The 13,462-nt window shown below is 35.9% G+C and overlaps 1 protein-coding gene across 1 annotated transcript; it reads left to right on the forward strand.

Moving 5' to 3' along the window:
* The first annotated feature begins 3,744 nt into the window (after positions 1-3,744).
* Positions 3,745-8,899, forward strand: LOC110464251 (purpurin-like). The gene is made up of 2 exons (XM_021519357.1): positions 3,745-4,142; positions 7,865-8,899. Exons 1-2 carry the CDS (start codon positions 3,881-3,883, stop codon positions 8,335-8,337), a joined length of 735 nt encoding a protein of 244 aa, XP_021375032.1. The 5' UTR covers positions 3,745-3,880; the 3' UTR covers positions 8,338-8,899.
* The last annotated feature ends 4,563 nt before the right edge of the window (positions 8,900-13,462 follow it).

Here is a 13,462-nt window from a genome sequence, read left to right on the forward strand (position 1 = left end):
GCACCTCTTGTTTATAGAGCTATGCCACTTTATTTTAAAAAAATGTTTTCAAAAGAACTATTCCTACAGTTCTTCACACAGGCAGGCGATATAAGTATGCCGTTCTGGCAACAGTCTTAGCAATTCAGCGCTAGAAAGTAACGTTCAAAAACACTAGTCAGTCGGGCTAGTAGTTTCCAATTTTACTAATAGTCCAGGTGTAAATTCCACTTTCCCAATATTATTAACATGGTAATTTATACAAAATTTTGATTATCCAATTAGGTTAGCAGTTTTTAGAATCACTAGACCAGCTGGTAATTTCACTAGTTTCAGACTATCGGACTACCCTAGTATCTCCTTAGCCCGCAACACCAACACTCCTCTTATATTTTTTCATCATCACATCGTTCGTATTTATTTTTTTTAGGAGTTATAATTATTCCTGTCCGCATCCAATCAGTCTGAGGATCTCTCCAACTGTGGTAATAAAGATCTGGACCAATTGTATCAGCACATAACACTACAGACAAGAGGCCCAATGGGCCAGCATCGCTCACCTGGCATTAATCTCACAATTGTAACATTAAAAGTGGACTAAACTAAAGCTACTGGCAAAATACCAGTGTCTTGACTTCAAGTCATTCAGGAGAACTTGTTAAACAATTAAAACACATTTGACCCCTATGACCTTGAAAGTCAAACATGGACATGAAGTTGAAAAAATTACAGCCCTTCATCCCAGAATGCAACTTGCCAAAAGTCGATCAAAACCCCTAAAACATGTAAAATTACTCCAAACACCTTTGTTTAGGTCCAAATACAGCTATAACAAATTCACAGCTCCCTGTGGTCAGGAGCAGCACCAACACAATATTTGGGTTCATTTGAGGATCCACCTGCGTTAGACACTATATAAATATGACATTCATTAGCAGGTGACAGTGAATATGGTCAACCCGAGAAAACCATTGTCACCCGAGGCGAAGCGGAGGGTGACAATGGGTTTTTGAGTGTTGACAATATTCACTGTCACCTGCTAATGAATGTCATATCTATTTTGTTAAACCAAAAGTCTTTAAATAAATATTTATCTTAAAAAAACCCACTTCTACACATCCATATGTACATGTAGCTCAGAAACGGCAGCAAACCTCGATAATGACATCTTGTTTGTTGATAGTCTGCTGCTTACAATCGCTATCGCACCGGCGCTTGATAAAATCGGCTGTTGCCGTCAAACGTTCTTGTGACCATCATGGTGGGGAAACGAAGCGGTGAAAAATGGCCACTGTGAAGAACCCGGAACGCACATTTTTCGCGCATGTGATATTTTTCTCTGTCTCATGGCAATATCACCCGCGCCCCTTAAAACCAATGTGTTTTCGGAGGGTGACAGAGATTTTTATTTAATTTCTCCCAACCAATCAAATATCTAGAAATTCACTTGAGGTGTAACAAAGGTTAATGTCATTCGGTTGCTGCTCCATCAGTACAACCGAATATCAATCAACGAACCTTTTATAAAAAAAAATTGATTAAAACAAATCTTGAAAAGATTTAGATTATGCTTAAGCATACAATGTACAAGCAGACAGGCATGCTACAATACTCCAATTTCGTTCTAGATAAAACAAATGAACGCCGAGGAGCAAAAAGGTCCCCAAACTCGCGACGGTTAAATATCATGTTTTTCTAACTCTCATTAGTTAATTTCCAAATTGTAAACGACTCACGGTAAACCACGTGTCTTTATAGAATTTGAAACGTTTAGCGAACTCGAGTTCGATACACATGCTAAGTAACCATCATTCGTTTGGTAACTTTTATGACCCAAACTGTCGTTTAGACGTAGATATTAAATTGATATAATAACAGTTGTGTTGCAGTGCCTCTAGATGACAGTACCAGCTCAAAATGTTTACATGATTCAATAAAATGCTTGCACATTGTATGCTTAAGCATAATCTAAATCTTTTCAAGATTTGTTTTAATCATTTTTTTTTTTATAAAAGGTTCGTTGATTGATATTCGGTTGTACTGATGGAGCAGCAACCGAATGACATTAACCTTTGTTACACCTCAAGTGAATTTGTATATATTTGATTGATTGGGAGAAATTAAGTGTGTAGTAATTTTAACAGTACTACATGTACCGTTACATGACCTCTGACCCCACCCCCCCTCCCCAAATACACACGCACACAAACCCCACACAAACAAACATATACATTTATTTCATTAATACTAAATTAAATTACCAACAAGAAATCACCGTATTTAAAGTAATTTAAGCACGCGTATTTAGCGTCTAATATCCGTCGTGTGCTAACTCCAGCCACAGTCATTTGTAACGAACCCCTTAAGGCACATCATGTTTATGTCGGGCCATCAAAGCGTGTTTGCTATTAGATCCTATAACAGGTTCTTTTCAACAGAATAATGCTGTCCACTACATTAGCGTCCGTTGCAAGTGGCGAGGCAGGTCAACTCGCCCCGGCTCGTCGGCCAGTCCCTTCAGCGACAGTAACATGCCGAATGCTCAAACGATGAGCTAGTCCTGTTGACACAGTCGATCGACACACGAATTCAGCCAACAGCATCTTTTAAATCATTATCTGGTCTTTCAACGAGATGGGTTAATGGCAATTGAAAGTGCATCTATGAAATGTGGAGTTTCGTAAGAGTCCAACCGCTTCGTGGTCTGATTAGCGTAGCCGCTGCACAACCGTTGCTTACCGGTTAGCTTCATGTATCTTCGCGAACACGGAATATTTCTGACTTTTTACAGAGTATTTTTGTTTCAAATTTAGATCTACTGTCAGTTTTTAAGAGAATCAATGGGTGTTAAACATGCTGGTTATATAAATTAAATGATTGAAAATATGGCTAGTGGAACTATTTGTTTATTGCTCAACTGTGTATTTCGTCACCGTTGACAACGCATCATCGTTCCCACGAAAAAAGGCTGTTGTTTTCATGACGGTGTTTTGCTTTTTTACGTGAAAATTTAATTTCAAATAATAAAAGTGGATGTAAATATTAGGTTGAAATGCATCTTTTTAACATTTATGAAGGTATGCAACACAGTTCCGTTCAAACATATTCTCAAAGATGCGCTTTCGCTAACGCACATCATGGAATATGTTTGAACTGAACTGTTTTGCACACCTTCAAAATAAAAAAGATGCATTTCAAACCTTAAGTTAATTCTCGTCCAGCCAAATCATGATTTATTTTGTAGATTTCATTTGGCACTAATGGGCTTCCGTATGATATTTAATTATAAAACAAGTAATTTCAACTTATGTTGATCCTAATGGTAGCGCACGGGGAGGAAATGTGGGAGGAAATCGGAGTATTCGGGGAAAACCCAAACTGCTAAGGTAAATTTAGGACTCGGATTCGACTCTACTAATTCGGTCGTTAATGGTATATACCATTGTTCTTATTTTGTTACTCAGTGCAGTAGGGTCACGTGTTCCATGATGTGTCTGAACATTAACGAGTGTTTTCCTTCATTTATTGTGGTGTTGTCACTTTGCAGCAACTAATGCCAACACACAGACGGCTTATGCAAACCACGATAAGAATACTGACAAGGACAGGTTTATGATGACAATCGGACATGGCTGATGGCAAAAAAAGGCGTACTGACAGAAATTCATCATCTCGTCAGTCTAAGACAGCAACCACGCCCTGAACATAGGCTATCCCTGTCCCACTGCAGGTAGAACAAAACAGAATTCCTCTGTAATCCGACAGTGGTACGCGGATCTTAAAGCCTTCAACTACACAAAGAGGTTCTCCTCCACTGGTCAATCAAGCATATCTATTTTGACCATTGCCTGTTCGTGAGCACATATCGGTCATTCTGTACCAAGTAATACACTTCGAAGCAATGATTGAATTTCGAACGAAATCATGTTATTGCTTAGCGATTTTTTTCTTTATCAAACTGTGTATGGGACAGCAAAGCCAGCCATGCTCAGTCGGTCAATTCAAAATGCAGGAGAACTTCACAATGAATGCTTTCCAAGGAGAATGGTATGTAATATCCATGCGAAACCAATGGACGGCACAATATGGGGCAAGTTTATTGGATTCCAATATGAGACACCGATATCGGATGGGATCCTATGGAACACTCACCATTGGAACAGGTAAGTAAGGGAGCTTACCCAACAACAATCAGTCAAACACTTAAGAACAATTTTCTATAACATAAACTTTATTTATTTTACAACAACTATAAAATAAGTTTTGCAACGTATACTACCCGGAGAAAACCCACGTGGTCAGGCAGTTGACCCAAATACCTGTTCACGTCCGATCGGAGAATCGAACCCCGGCCGCCTTTGCGAAAGACAAGTGCTCTATCCATTGAGCCACCCGACCACCCCAATTTTTTATCAAATACATTTCAATATTCTGTCGCTGCCTTTTTTTGTTTTAATTAAGTTTCCCTTCCATGACAGGCTCACAAGGTTCGGCTATGTCATTCAATTTTGAATAATTTGTATAATTCACATTTCCGCTGTACAACAATTAGATTCTCTTGAAAGAAACACTTGTAAAGTTATTAACCAATAACTCCAAAAACCTTAAAACTATACACATGGATATTTTCTACTCTGAAACCGTTTGGGTCTGTCATTCATTCATACTTCAGGAATACTCGGAAACCATCGGTTCTCGAGTACACTAAAAGTAAACGTGACTTGATATTAAAGTTATTACGATATTGTGTGAATGTCGGTCGACTGGCGAAGCTGGTAACTATAAAAAATAGTACGAACTTGTTACCATAAAAGAATGGCTATTCTATCGTTTTCTTGTAAATCATTTTGTATAAATGTATCATAACCAGAAGCGGAAAACTACATAGTTTTAATAAGGTTTACCTTTCGCGACAGGCTTACTCGATGTACAAGGTTTTCTCGGCTATGACATTAAGTTTTGAATAATTTGTATAATTGACAGTTCCGCAGTACATCTCTGAGATACTCTTGAGTGGAACATGTTTGAAGTTACATATGAACCAATCACTACAAAAATATAAAACTATTCACAACAATAATTTCTGTTCAGAAAAAAGTTAACTATGACAGGCATAACAAATAGAATGTTCTTAGTTGCTCTAAACGGAAATATAAAAATTACAATGCCATCTTAGAAAATATTTTGTTGGTTTTGCAACACACTTCCGTTCAACATATTTTCAAAGGAACACTACCACACAATATTACATATTACCTGTTTTTCCTGAATTCTAATTGTGTTCCTATAACAACGTATCGACCTCGACAAAAGTCCACAATTGATCATTATGGAGCATGTATTCACGTATGTATGTAGGATGCCATCGTAAATGATAATTCAAACATCCGTTTGAATCTTTGAATTATGTTACTACTAGTACTCCACCACTGGGTCGCGGGTTCGAGACCCATGTGGGGCGGTATTTGCCGTTGATCGGTGTTTTTTCCCCGTGAACTCCGGCTTCCTCCACCATTGAAACCTGGCCCGTCCTTAAATGACCATGGCCCACTTGTATAAAACATCTCAACTCCTAAGATTTCCTCAAGTCTAAGATTCCCCATAGACAATACATTGCTTGAGATTTTCCTTAACTTTGAGATGTTTTATACAAGTGGGCCCATAGCTGTCAAAATCTATAAAAAAAAATCACTGTTTCTGGTTCGCTAGCACCATTATATCTCAAAATTGATAATTTAATATTGTCTGTAACACCATTTTTATTGGTTTGTTTTATTAGTCTATCAAGTTATAAAAAAACCAAAGAACATAATTTGATGACATCGTACACAAATCACTATTTTGTTTACAAACTAATTGTCATCTGTCAAACTTATGTGCGAGGATTCTTTTACAATGTAACTTCGAGAATTAACGTTGATTTGTTTGGCTAAGTAGGTGTTCACTTCTTGTTTTAAATGATTATTTATTTGGTTTCTGTATTTTGAATAGAAACTAACATACTTCGTTAAAGTTTGTTTTATTTACAAAACATATGTATAAAAAAATACAAAAATGATTGAACATAAATGATACACTTATACAAATCTGTTACCTTTTTCATCGTAACCTACATGTACTTTAACAACTATAGTTTTAGAGATAGGAATAATCGACAGGGGAAGTTAGAAGAGAGTTGGAGAAATGTAAGGTAAAATATGGTATATATACACATTCTAACACGATTCGTTTGCAACGCGTGTTTTGATTGGATACGGACCATGTTCTAATCTGCGATAGAATCATGGTCAATCGTGTTAAGCTCCTCTCATCGCACTTAAGCAACGCCCCGTTTCTAACCAAAACAATATGGCATCAAGCTCGCCTCATAGCGAAATCCCGCTGATAAGGCTAGTAGGCAACAGAACAGAAACGACCGATGAAATGCATTAGTTGAATGAATTAAAAAGTAAAAAGAACGCATTCCTTGTTCTTACCTCCATTTATTACTGAAACGTTCGTTCCATCCGTGTAAAGGCATCTATTTAGATCCGAAATCAAATCAAACATTTCACATGTGTCGTATGCATTTACACAAAACTCTTCAAAAATCTATACAAATAATCACCGATTTTGTCGATAAGCACCGATTGGTATGCATACTGACATGGAAATGTAAGAACTTGTTCAATATTAATCCGAATGTGTCGTATAAACTTTGGTAACAGGACGTTCACGAACAATCCAAATATTCCGCCTCGTCAACATACAGATCGAGCTCTCGCCAGTATGGGCGGGGCTAAATGACCGACTTTTGAAAGCTTCTTTCCGATTGGTCAGTCCGCTGCAGAATGACACGTCGCCAGTTCAGGTCACAAAGTACTTTTGTACAAGGAAATACAATGTTTCTAAACATATTAGCGTAGTATATTTGTTAAGGTGTGTTAGAATGGGGATAGTACGTTGTTTTTCGTGTCTATACTGGCGATTAGAACATGAAATTTGGTTTAAACTCTCGACCTATCGGTCTCGAGTTCAAACACAAATTTCATGTTCTAATCGCCAGTATAGCCACTCAAAACAACGTACTATCCCCTAAATATAATATACTCAGGGAATTCGGTAACATATTGTGGTCAAGACAACTCCTTCTATGGCGTCGTTGTTTGTATAACTTAGATTGAAGGTAATTGAAGAATTTAAAGATACTTATGAAGTATATCTGTATTGTCTGATCAGTAATGTGATGGTCCCGAGTTCGCCACATACTGGGAATGATTTTTGTTTATTATTGATTCATAAATACATGTAATAGTATTATTAGTTATCCTAAATCCTAAACCGATAGTACTCTTGAAACCTAAGACCCCATTTTGTATTTCTATTGCTGTGATTTCGCTATGGCGACGTCATGTGATGTCATAGTTTATGACGTCATAATTTCTGCTTCAAATAAACAGTCTGAAGAATCTCAACCAAAGTACTAATGACGTGTTGTTGAGATTTTTTCTTTTTATATTATATATATATGTTTATAAATAAGATCGCTTAATAGACAAGTTGCAATTTCATTTTGATTTTAAAGGATCATACCTCGTATTCTTTGTTCTTTGTGATTATTCTTGGTATCTAATTCTGGGTTTCAGTTTGTTTTTATCTAAACACGTATATACTTGCGATGGCGATATTTGTCAATGTCATTACTATACAATTCGGAACACCAATGAAATATGGCTTGTCAATATTACTATTACTGTTTAAATAATATTCCTGAGCTTCTCCCCAGCTTGACTTCGATATAGTTTTTATTTTACTAAGTTAAATGACAATCAATTCAAGCATTACATCTTAAATTTAAAAATAATAAAAAAAACCCACATTATGTCCGGGTAAATTTTTGTTTTAGATCTCCAGCGTGTATGGTTTGGTTGCACGCGTGTTGAACGCACAGCAATGCCGGATCCGTATTCAAATATGACGAAGTTCACGATAATGCAAACCGATGTACCACTAGACCAACAGTTAGCCGGGAGGAATCTGTGGATCGTCCGCACCGACTACACAGGGTTTGCTGTCATCTACTCCTGTGATTTTGTGCGTTTAGACGGAACTTGCGACGACATCGTTGTGTACACATTGAATAGGATTTGGAACGGACACACACAAGAGGAAATGAGACAAATCAACGAAGCTATGACGTCAGTCTGCGTACATCCATCGACTCTTTTACCCGTAGTCCAAAATGGCGGATGTGCCTTCAACAACCAGATGAGCTCACACAATGGCAACCGAGGAGACGGAGCCGGTCCAGGGATGATGAACATAGACCGACAATTGATGAATATGATGGGCGGCTTCGGAATGGGAGCGACATGGTGACGTAAAAGCTGACCAAAGGGCTTTTGAATAACCTGAAGATGTTCACCTGACGGAAATTTGTATTTGAATGAACCTGTGACCTTGTAACCAAAAACTTGACCTCATGGCACTGAGATTTATTTTTAAAATTGATCATTGCCTCATTACCTACAACTGCTTAATGTGCATGTTTTGAAAAAATATGACATTCTGAAAACAAACAATTTTTGTTTTGTAGTAAAAACCATTGAATAGAGGGATTTTACCAAAATTACAGTGGTTCATTTTGCTTACTTTTTTTTCTTTTTTCTTCTTCTTTTAACTGGTACGAAAGTTAAAGGAATTACCATGAAACATGGAGGTCCTATACTAATTTATATTATAAAATTATCAGATATCTTCATACCATACATGTATAGAACATGTGTATATCATTCCTAACTACAAGGCATCTTTTTGGTGAGTGAAGCAACTAAATAAATCAGGTAGATATTAGCACTGGATCCCTGTGACATTGAAAGTTATTTATTTGAATAAACTTGAAAGCCCTTCATCCCAGCATGCTAATGGTCAAATATCATAATTCCAGGCTTTTTGCTTTTCTAAAGATTTTTACGGCTTTAACATATTTGACCCCTGCAGTCTTCATATAAGCCACTCAGTAATAAATACATGCGATACAAATGGAATTTCGATTTTGACCAATACAATTTCTGAAAATACTGAAATTTTACATGATGGGACCCATATCTTTTAACCATACAGTGGAAAAGGACCCATACAAACTAATTGTAGATTGAACACTGGCCACTTATATCACTTATTTAAAAAAACCGATACATGAACATGTAGCATGATAGATGTTTATCACAAAATGATACTGGCCAAGTATCATCACCCAAGGACAAACTATTACCGGGGTAAACTTTATTCATATGAAACAAGTTATTCAACTTATATTAATCACTGTTATTGGCCCAGATGTTATCGCGCGAGATAGGGGTGGAGGTGTCTTACTGTGGAAGGAAACTGGAAAACGCGGGGAAAATCCAGGAATCGAGAAATCGAACCCCAGCCGCCTTGATGAAAGGCGATTGTGTTATCCACTGCGCCACCTGACCACCAAGGGACTATTGGTTATTCAAAATTTTAAATATACTATTTCAGAAATTTGTGACGAACCCCTGTGGTTTTGCTGTGACCCATATCAGTACAGTATGTGTATTTTAGACATTTTTAACGAAACCCTGTGGTCTGTCAAACAACTATAGTTGTCCTGCCTCTCGAATTATAAAAGGGACATATCTACTGTTCTTTCTATTTAATTCAAGAGGCAGATACCATTAAATAGAAATAATGAATTATCTATATGAGCAACAATGGATCAGTCATTATTGATAGATAAGGCATACATACACTTGTACTTGGCTTAAAGAGATACATGAAGGTCATAGAGGTATTCCGTCCCTTCGTATTGCTGAATTATCTGCTCTTGTGAGCAGATATTGATTGATACGTCATTAGTTTGTGTGGAAACATTACATCGTTTACTCAAAAATTTAAGACGTTACTCTCACAAACAAATGACGTAACAATCAATACCTGCTCACAAGAGCAGATAAATCTGCAATACGAAAAGACGGAATAGTGTATACGTCACTGTTGTAGACCCAACGAATTTTACTTTTACTTCGTTTGTCCGAAGTGTAAATATCGAGATTGTACTTTCGTTTTCCCCATCGTCCAATCAAACACGCCGTTACAGCAAGCTGCCATTGAGGTCAAACGATGCTATCCCAGAATGCAAATTATCGAATTAAATACATTTTTTTTGCACATATGTATAGGATCTTAAATGAGTTTTCATTCATATAAGATTTTATGAAACGAGTCTTAGGAGTTTTTATGTTTGCGAGCCTTGGCGAGCAAAAATTAAAACTTCAAGACGAGTTTCATCAAAGCTCACATGAAATGAAAACAAATTTATGATACTTTTTCTCACATAACTCAGAAAACTTACATTTTGACTAGTTTTAAAGCCAAAATGTAGAGGGCTTAATCAAACGGAGACGGCCATTTTGTTGCGCCATTCACAATTTATGACGTCACGTCTTTGTCCATATTATGACGTCACAATCGATTTCCGTCTGGCACAGCCAATGAAAAACGCTTCATGGTATATTATACTAGTGACATATGTAAAAATAGTACACGGGCGAATCACTGGATAACAGGCCGATTATGTGATAAATATTTTTTATTGAATACAAATACTGTTTTATTGAACATATTTTTTTTTCAAACAATTTCTTTTTTCGAATAGATATTTATTTTTCGAACAAATGCATATTTTTGTTTACATATATATTTTTTAATGAACATAAATATTTTTTTATCGCATATACATTTTTTATTGCACATATTTTTACAATTATTGAATATAAATATGAAATATTGCACAAATATTTACAATTCTTGAATACAAATATAAAATTTCGATCATAAATATAAAATTATTGAATATTGCAACGTTTTACACGCCATATATATCGTTTGCTACACTTTAGTTTAAATGACCAGCAAGATAAACAACAAGCGTGTTTGTCAGTTTGTGTGTGACGCTTGTAGCTCGGAGCACTGGTGAGCATCAATCTAATAGATTTTCATTATAGAAATAGAGGGCACCTGTAACAATGGGTTCTGGTACGAAATAAGTCATGTGGGCTTTCAAAAAAAAAAGATATTTCTGATAATCTTGAAAGCCTATCCAAATTATTTGCAGATGACACCTCTTTATTATGTTCGGAAGAATCTCCTCAGGCTATTGAAGCTAAAATTAACAGTGACTTAGTTAAGATCCAAAATTGGGCAGATAAATGGTTAGTTAAATTCAACCCTGTAAAAACGAAAGCATTACTTATTTCAAATATAGAACTTGATTATGTTATAGATATTACTTTTAATAATGTAAGTGTTGACTTCGTGGATAATCATAGACACCTCGGAGTAGTTCGGGATAATAATTGTAAATGGAGTAACCACATTGATAATATATGCCAAAAAGTTTCAAAACAGGTAAGTGTACTGCGCAAACTAAAATACATATTAAATAGACCAACTCTTAATAAAATATACAGATCCTATATTCTTCCATTACTAGAATACTGTTGCGAGGTATGGGATGGGTGTACTCTCGGTGACGCAGACAATCTAGAAAATCTTCAACTTGAGTCTGCACGGATAATCACCGGTTTACCCTCTTATTCTACATATAGCAGAGCATTTTTATACTCTGAAAGTGGATTCGAACCCTTTTCTCAGTGAAGACCTAGGAGAAAATTTCAACTATTCAACAAAATTCACAATAATTTCACGCCAACCTATCTTACTTCTCTACTGTCTCCTCTCAGAAAATTCAGAATACAACCTCCGTAATGCCGATAATTATACTCTTTCTAATTGCCGACTTCCACTTTCAAACTCATCCTTTTTCCCTTCTACAATCCGACTTTGGAACCAATTAGACCTAGATATAAGACAAAGAGTTTCACATACAGCGTTTAAGAATTCTCTCCTAAATCTTCAAAATTCATATGTTCCAAATTATTATCTGATTGGCGATAGAAAACTTAATATTTCTCTCAGTAACACTAAACTTAATTGAAAATATTAATTAATTTAAAAATTGCCATTTTGTATATATGTTATTTCATTATGTTATTGGGAAAGAGCTTTACATAATTTGGACAACTTGTGTCAATACAAATATGTTTAAATCAAGTCATGTGGGCTTCGTGGGGATCAAAAACAAGGTGAGCGTTAAACGTCTTGTACTTGACCATGGATGGTCAATACTCAACGATAGATATTACGAGAACTGTATCAAAACAGCAGAATTAAACTATTTATAAGAAAAGCGATTGCAATATTTACATATTGTAATTATAAGGAATGACATTAATTAGAATTAAAGTGAAAGAGACTATGAGGAACTTGCATCAAAACAAACAATGACGCATACAGGTAAAATAATGAAATAGAAAGTGAAATAGTCTTGTCACCATGTAAATATATTTTAAGATATCAGGTATACTAAAAAAACCGACAAGATTTTATAAGGTCTAGCAAACTTTTTTAATTACTTTGTTATAAGCCAAATAGAAAAAAATGTGATGAAAACGACATGACATTACTTTGAAGTTTCATACATATATTTTCCTTGCTATGCAAACATTTGACACATCATTTGATTGATTACTAGTTCCACTATTCCCTTAGCAGCGATTGTTATTCTGATTTTGAGACCCAGAGGGTCCATTTTGCTATAGGTATAGACGTCACACCTTTGATGTTGGCGCCGTTGACCCGTAAACGCCGGATATATGCCTGTTCTAATGCCTCCATTTCTCTATCAATCTGTCAATCGGCACATATCAGTCGTCAAGCTGTGACGCCATGTTCGTTTACGTTTACGGCCGCCGCGGTAATTTCGTAACAGATATTTCCAGTGTTGATAACTTTCGTTGTTTCTACCTTGGTAATGGTTGTATGAACATATAAACCAAAAATAACACATACGACTTAATTTGGTGTAACTACACTATTTACAATTGAACAGTTACGTAAAGAATATCCTGTTGAGGTATAGGAATATGTAGAGACAATCACATAGTCTATAAACATTCAGTCTGATCGGCTCAACTTTTGTCTCGCTAGTATATGTTTGACAACATCAAGTTTTTACATTGGAGAGCAAGACTTACTCAACTCCTATAAAAGTAAGACAAAAATCAAAGTCTGATTTATACCAGTTTATATATAGAGGTTACACAACGAGTGGTTGTTGATTATGGTATTTATTTTACTCGAGTTAGTTAATTTTCAAAAGTTACAAAAGACACGAGCTTTAGCGAGTGTCTTTCTGTAATTTTTGAAAATTAATTAACGAGAGGGAAATAAATACCATACTCAACAACCACGAGTCGTGTGATCTGTTTCTACCACAATCTCAAGATCAGTCGGAAATAACATACACACATGCGTTTGTTGACAAGGCTGGCGTAGTGATATGACCCATATGTAAAAAGTCACTCATTAATATTCAAAAATGACTTCTTTTTTTTACAAATTTAATTATTGTCAAAAT

This window comes from Mizuhopecten yessoensis, unplaced genomic scaffold, assembly GCF_002113885.1.
Source record: "Mizuhopecten yessoensis strain PY_sf001 unplaced genomic scaffold, ASM211388v2 scaffold10975, whole genome shotgun sequence".
NCBI classification, from domain to species: domain Eukaryota; kingdom Metazoa; phylum Mollusca; class Bivalvia; order Pectinida; family Pectinidae; genus Mizuhopecten; species Mizuhopecten yessoensis.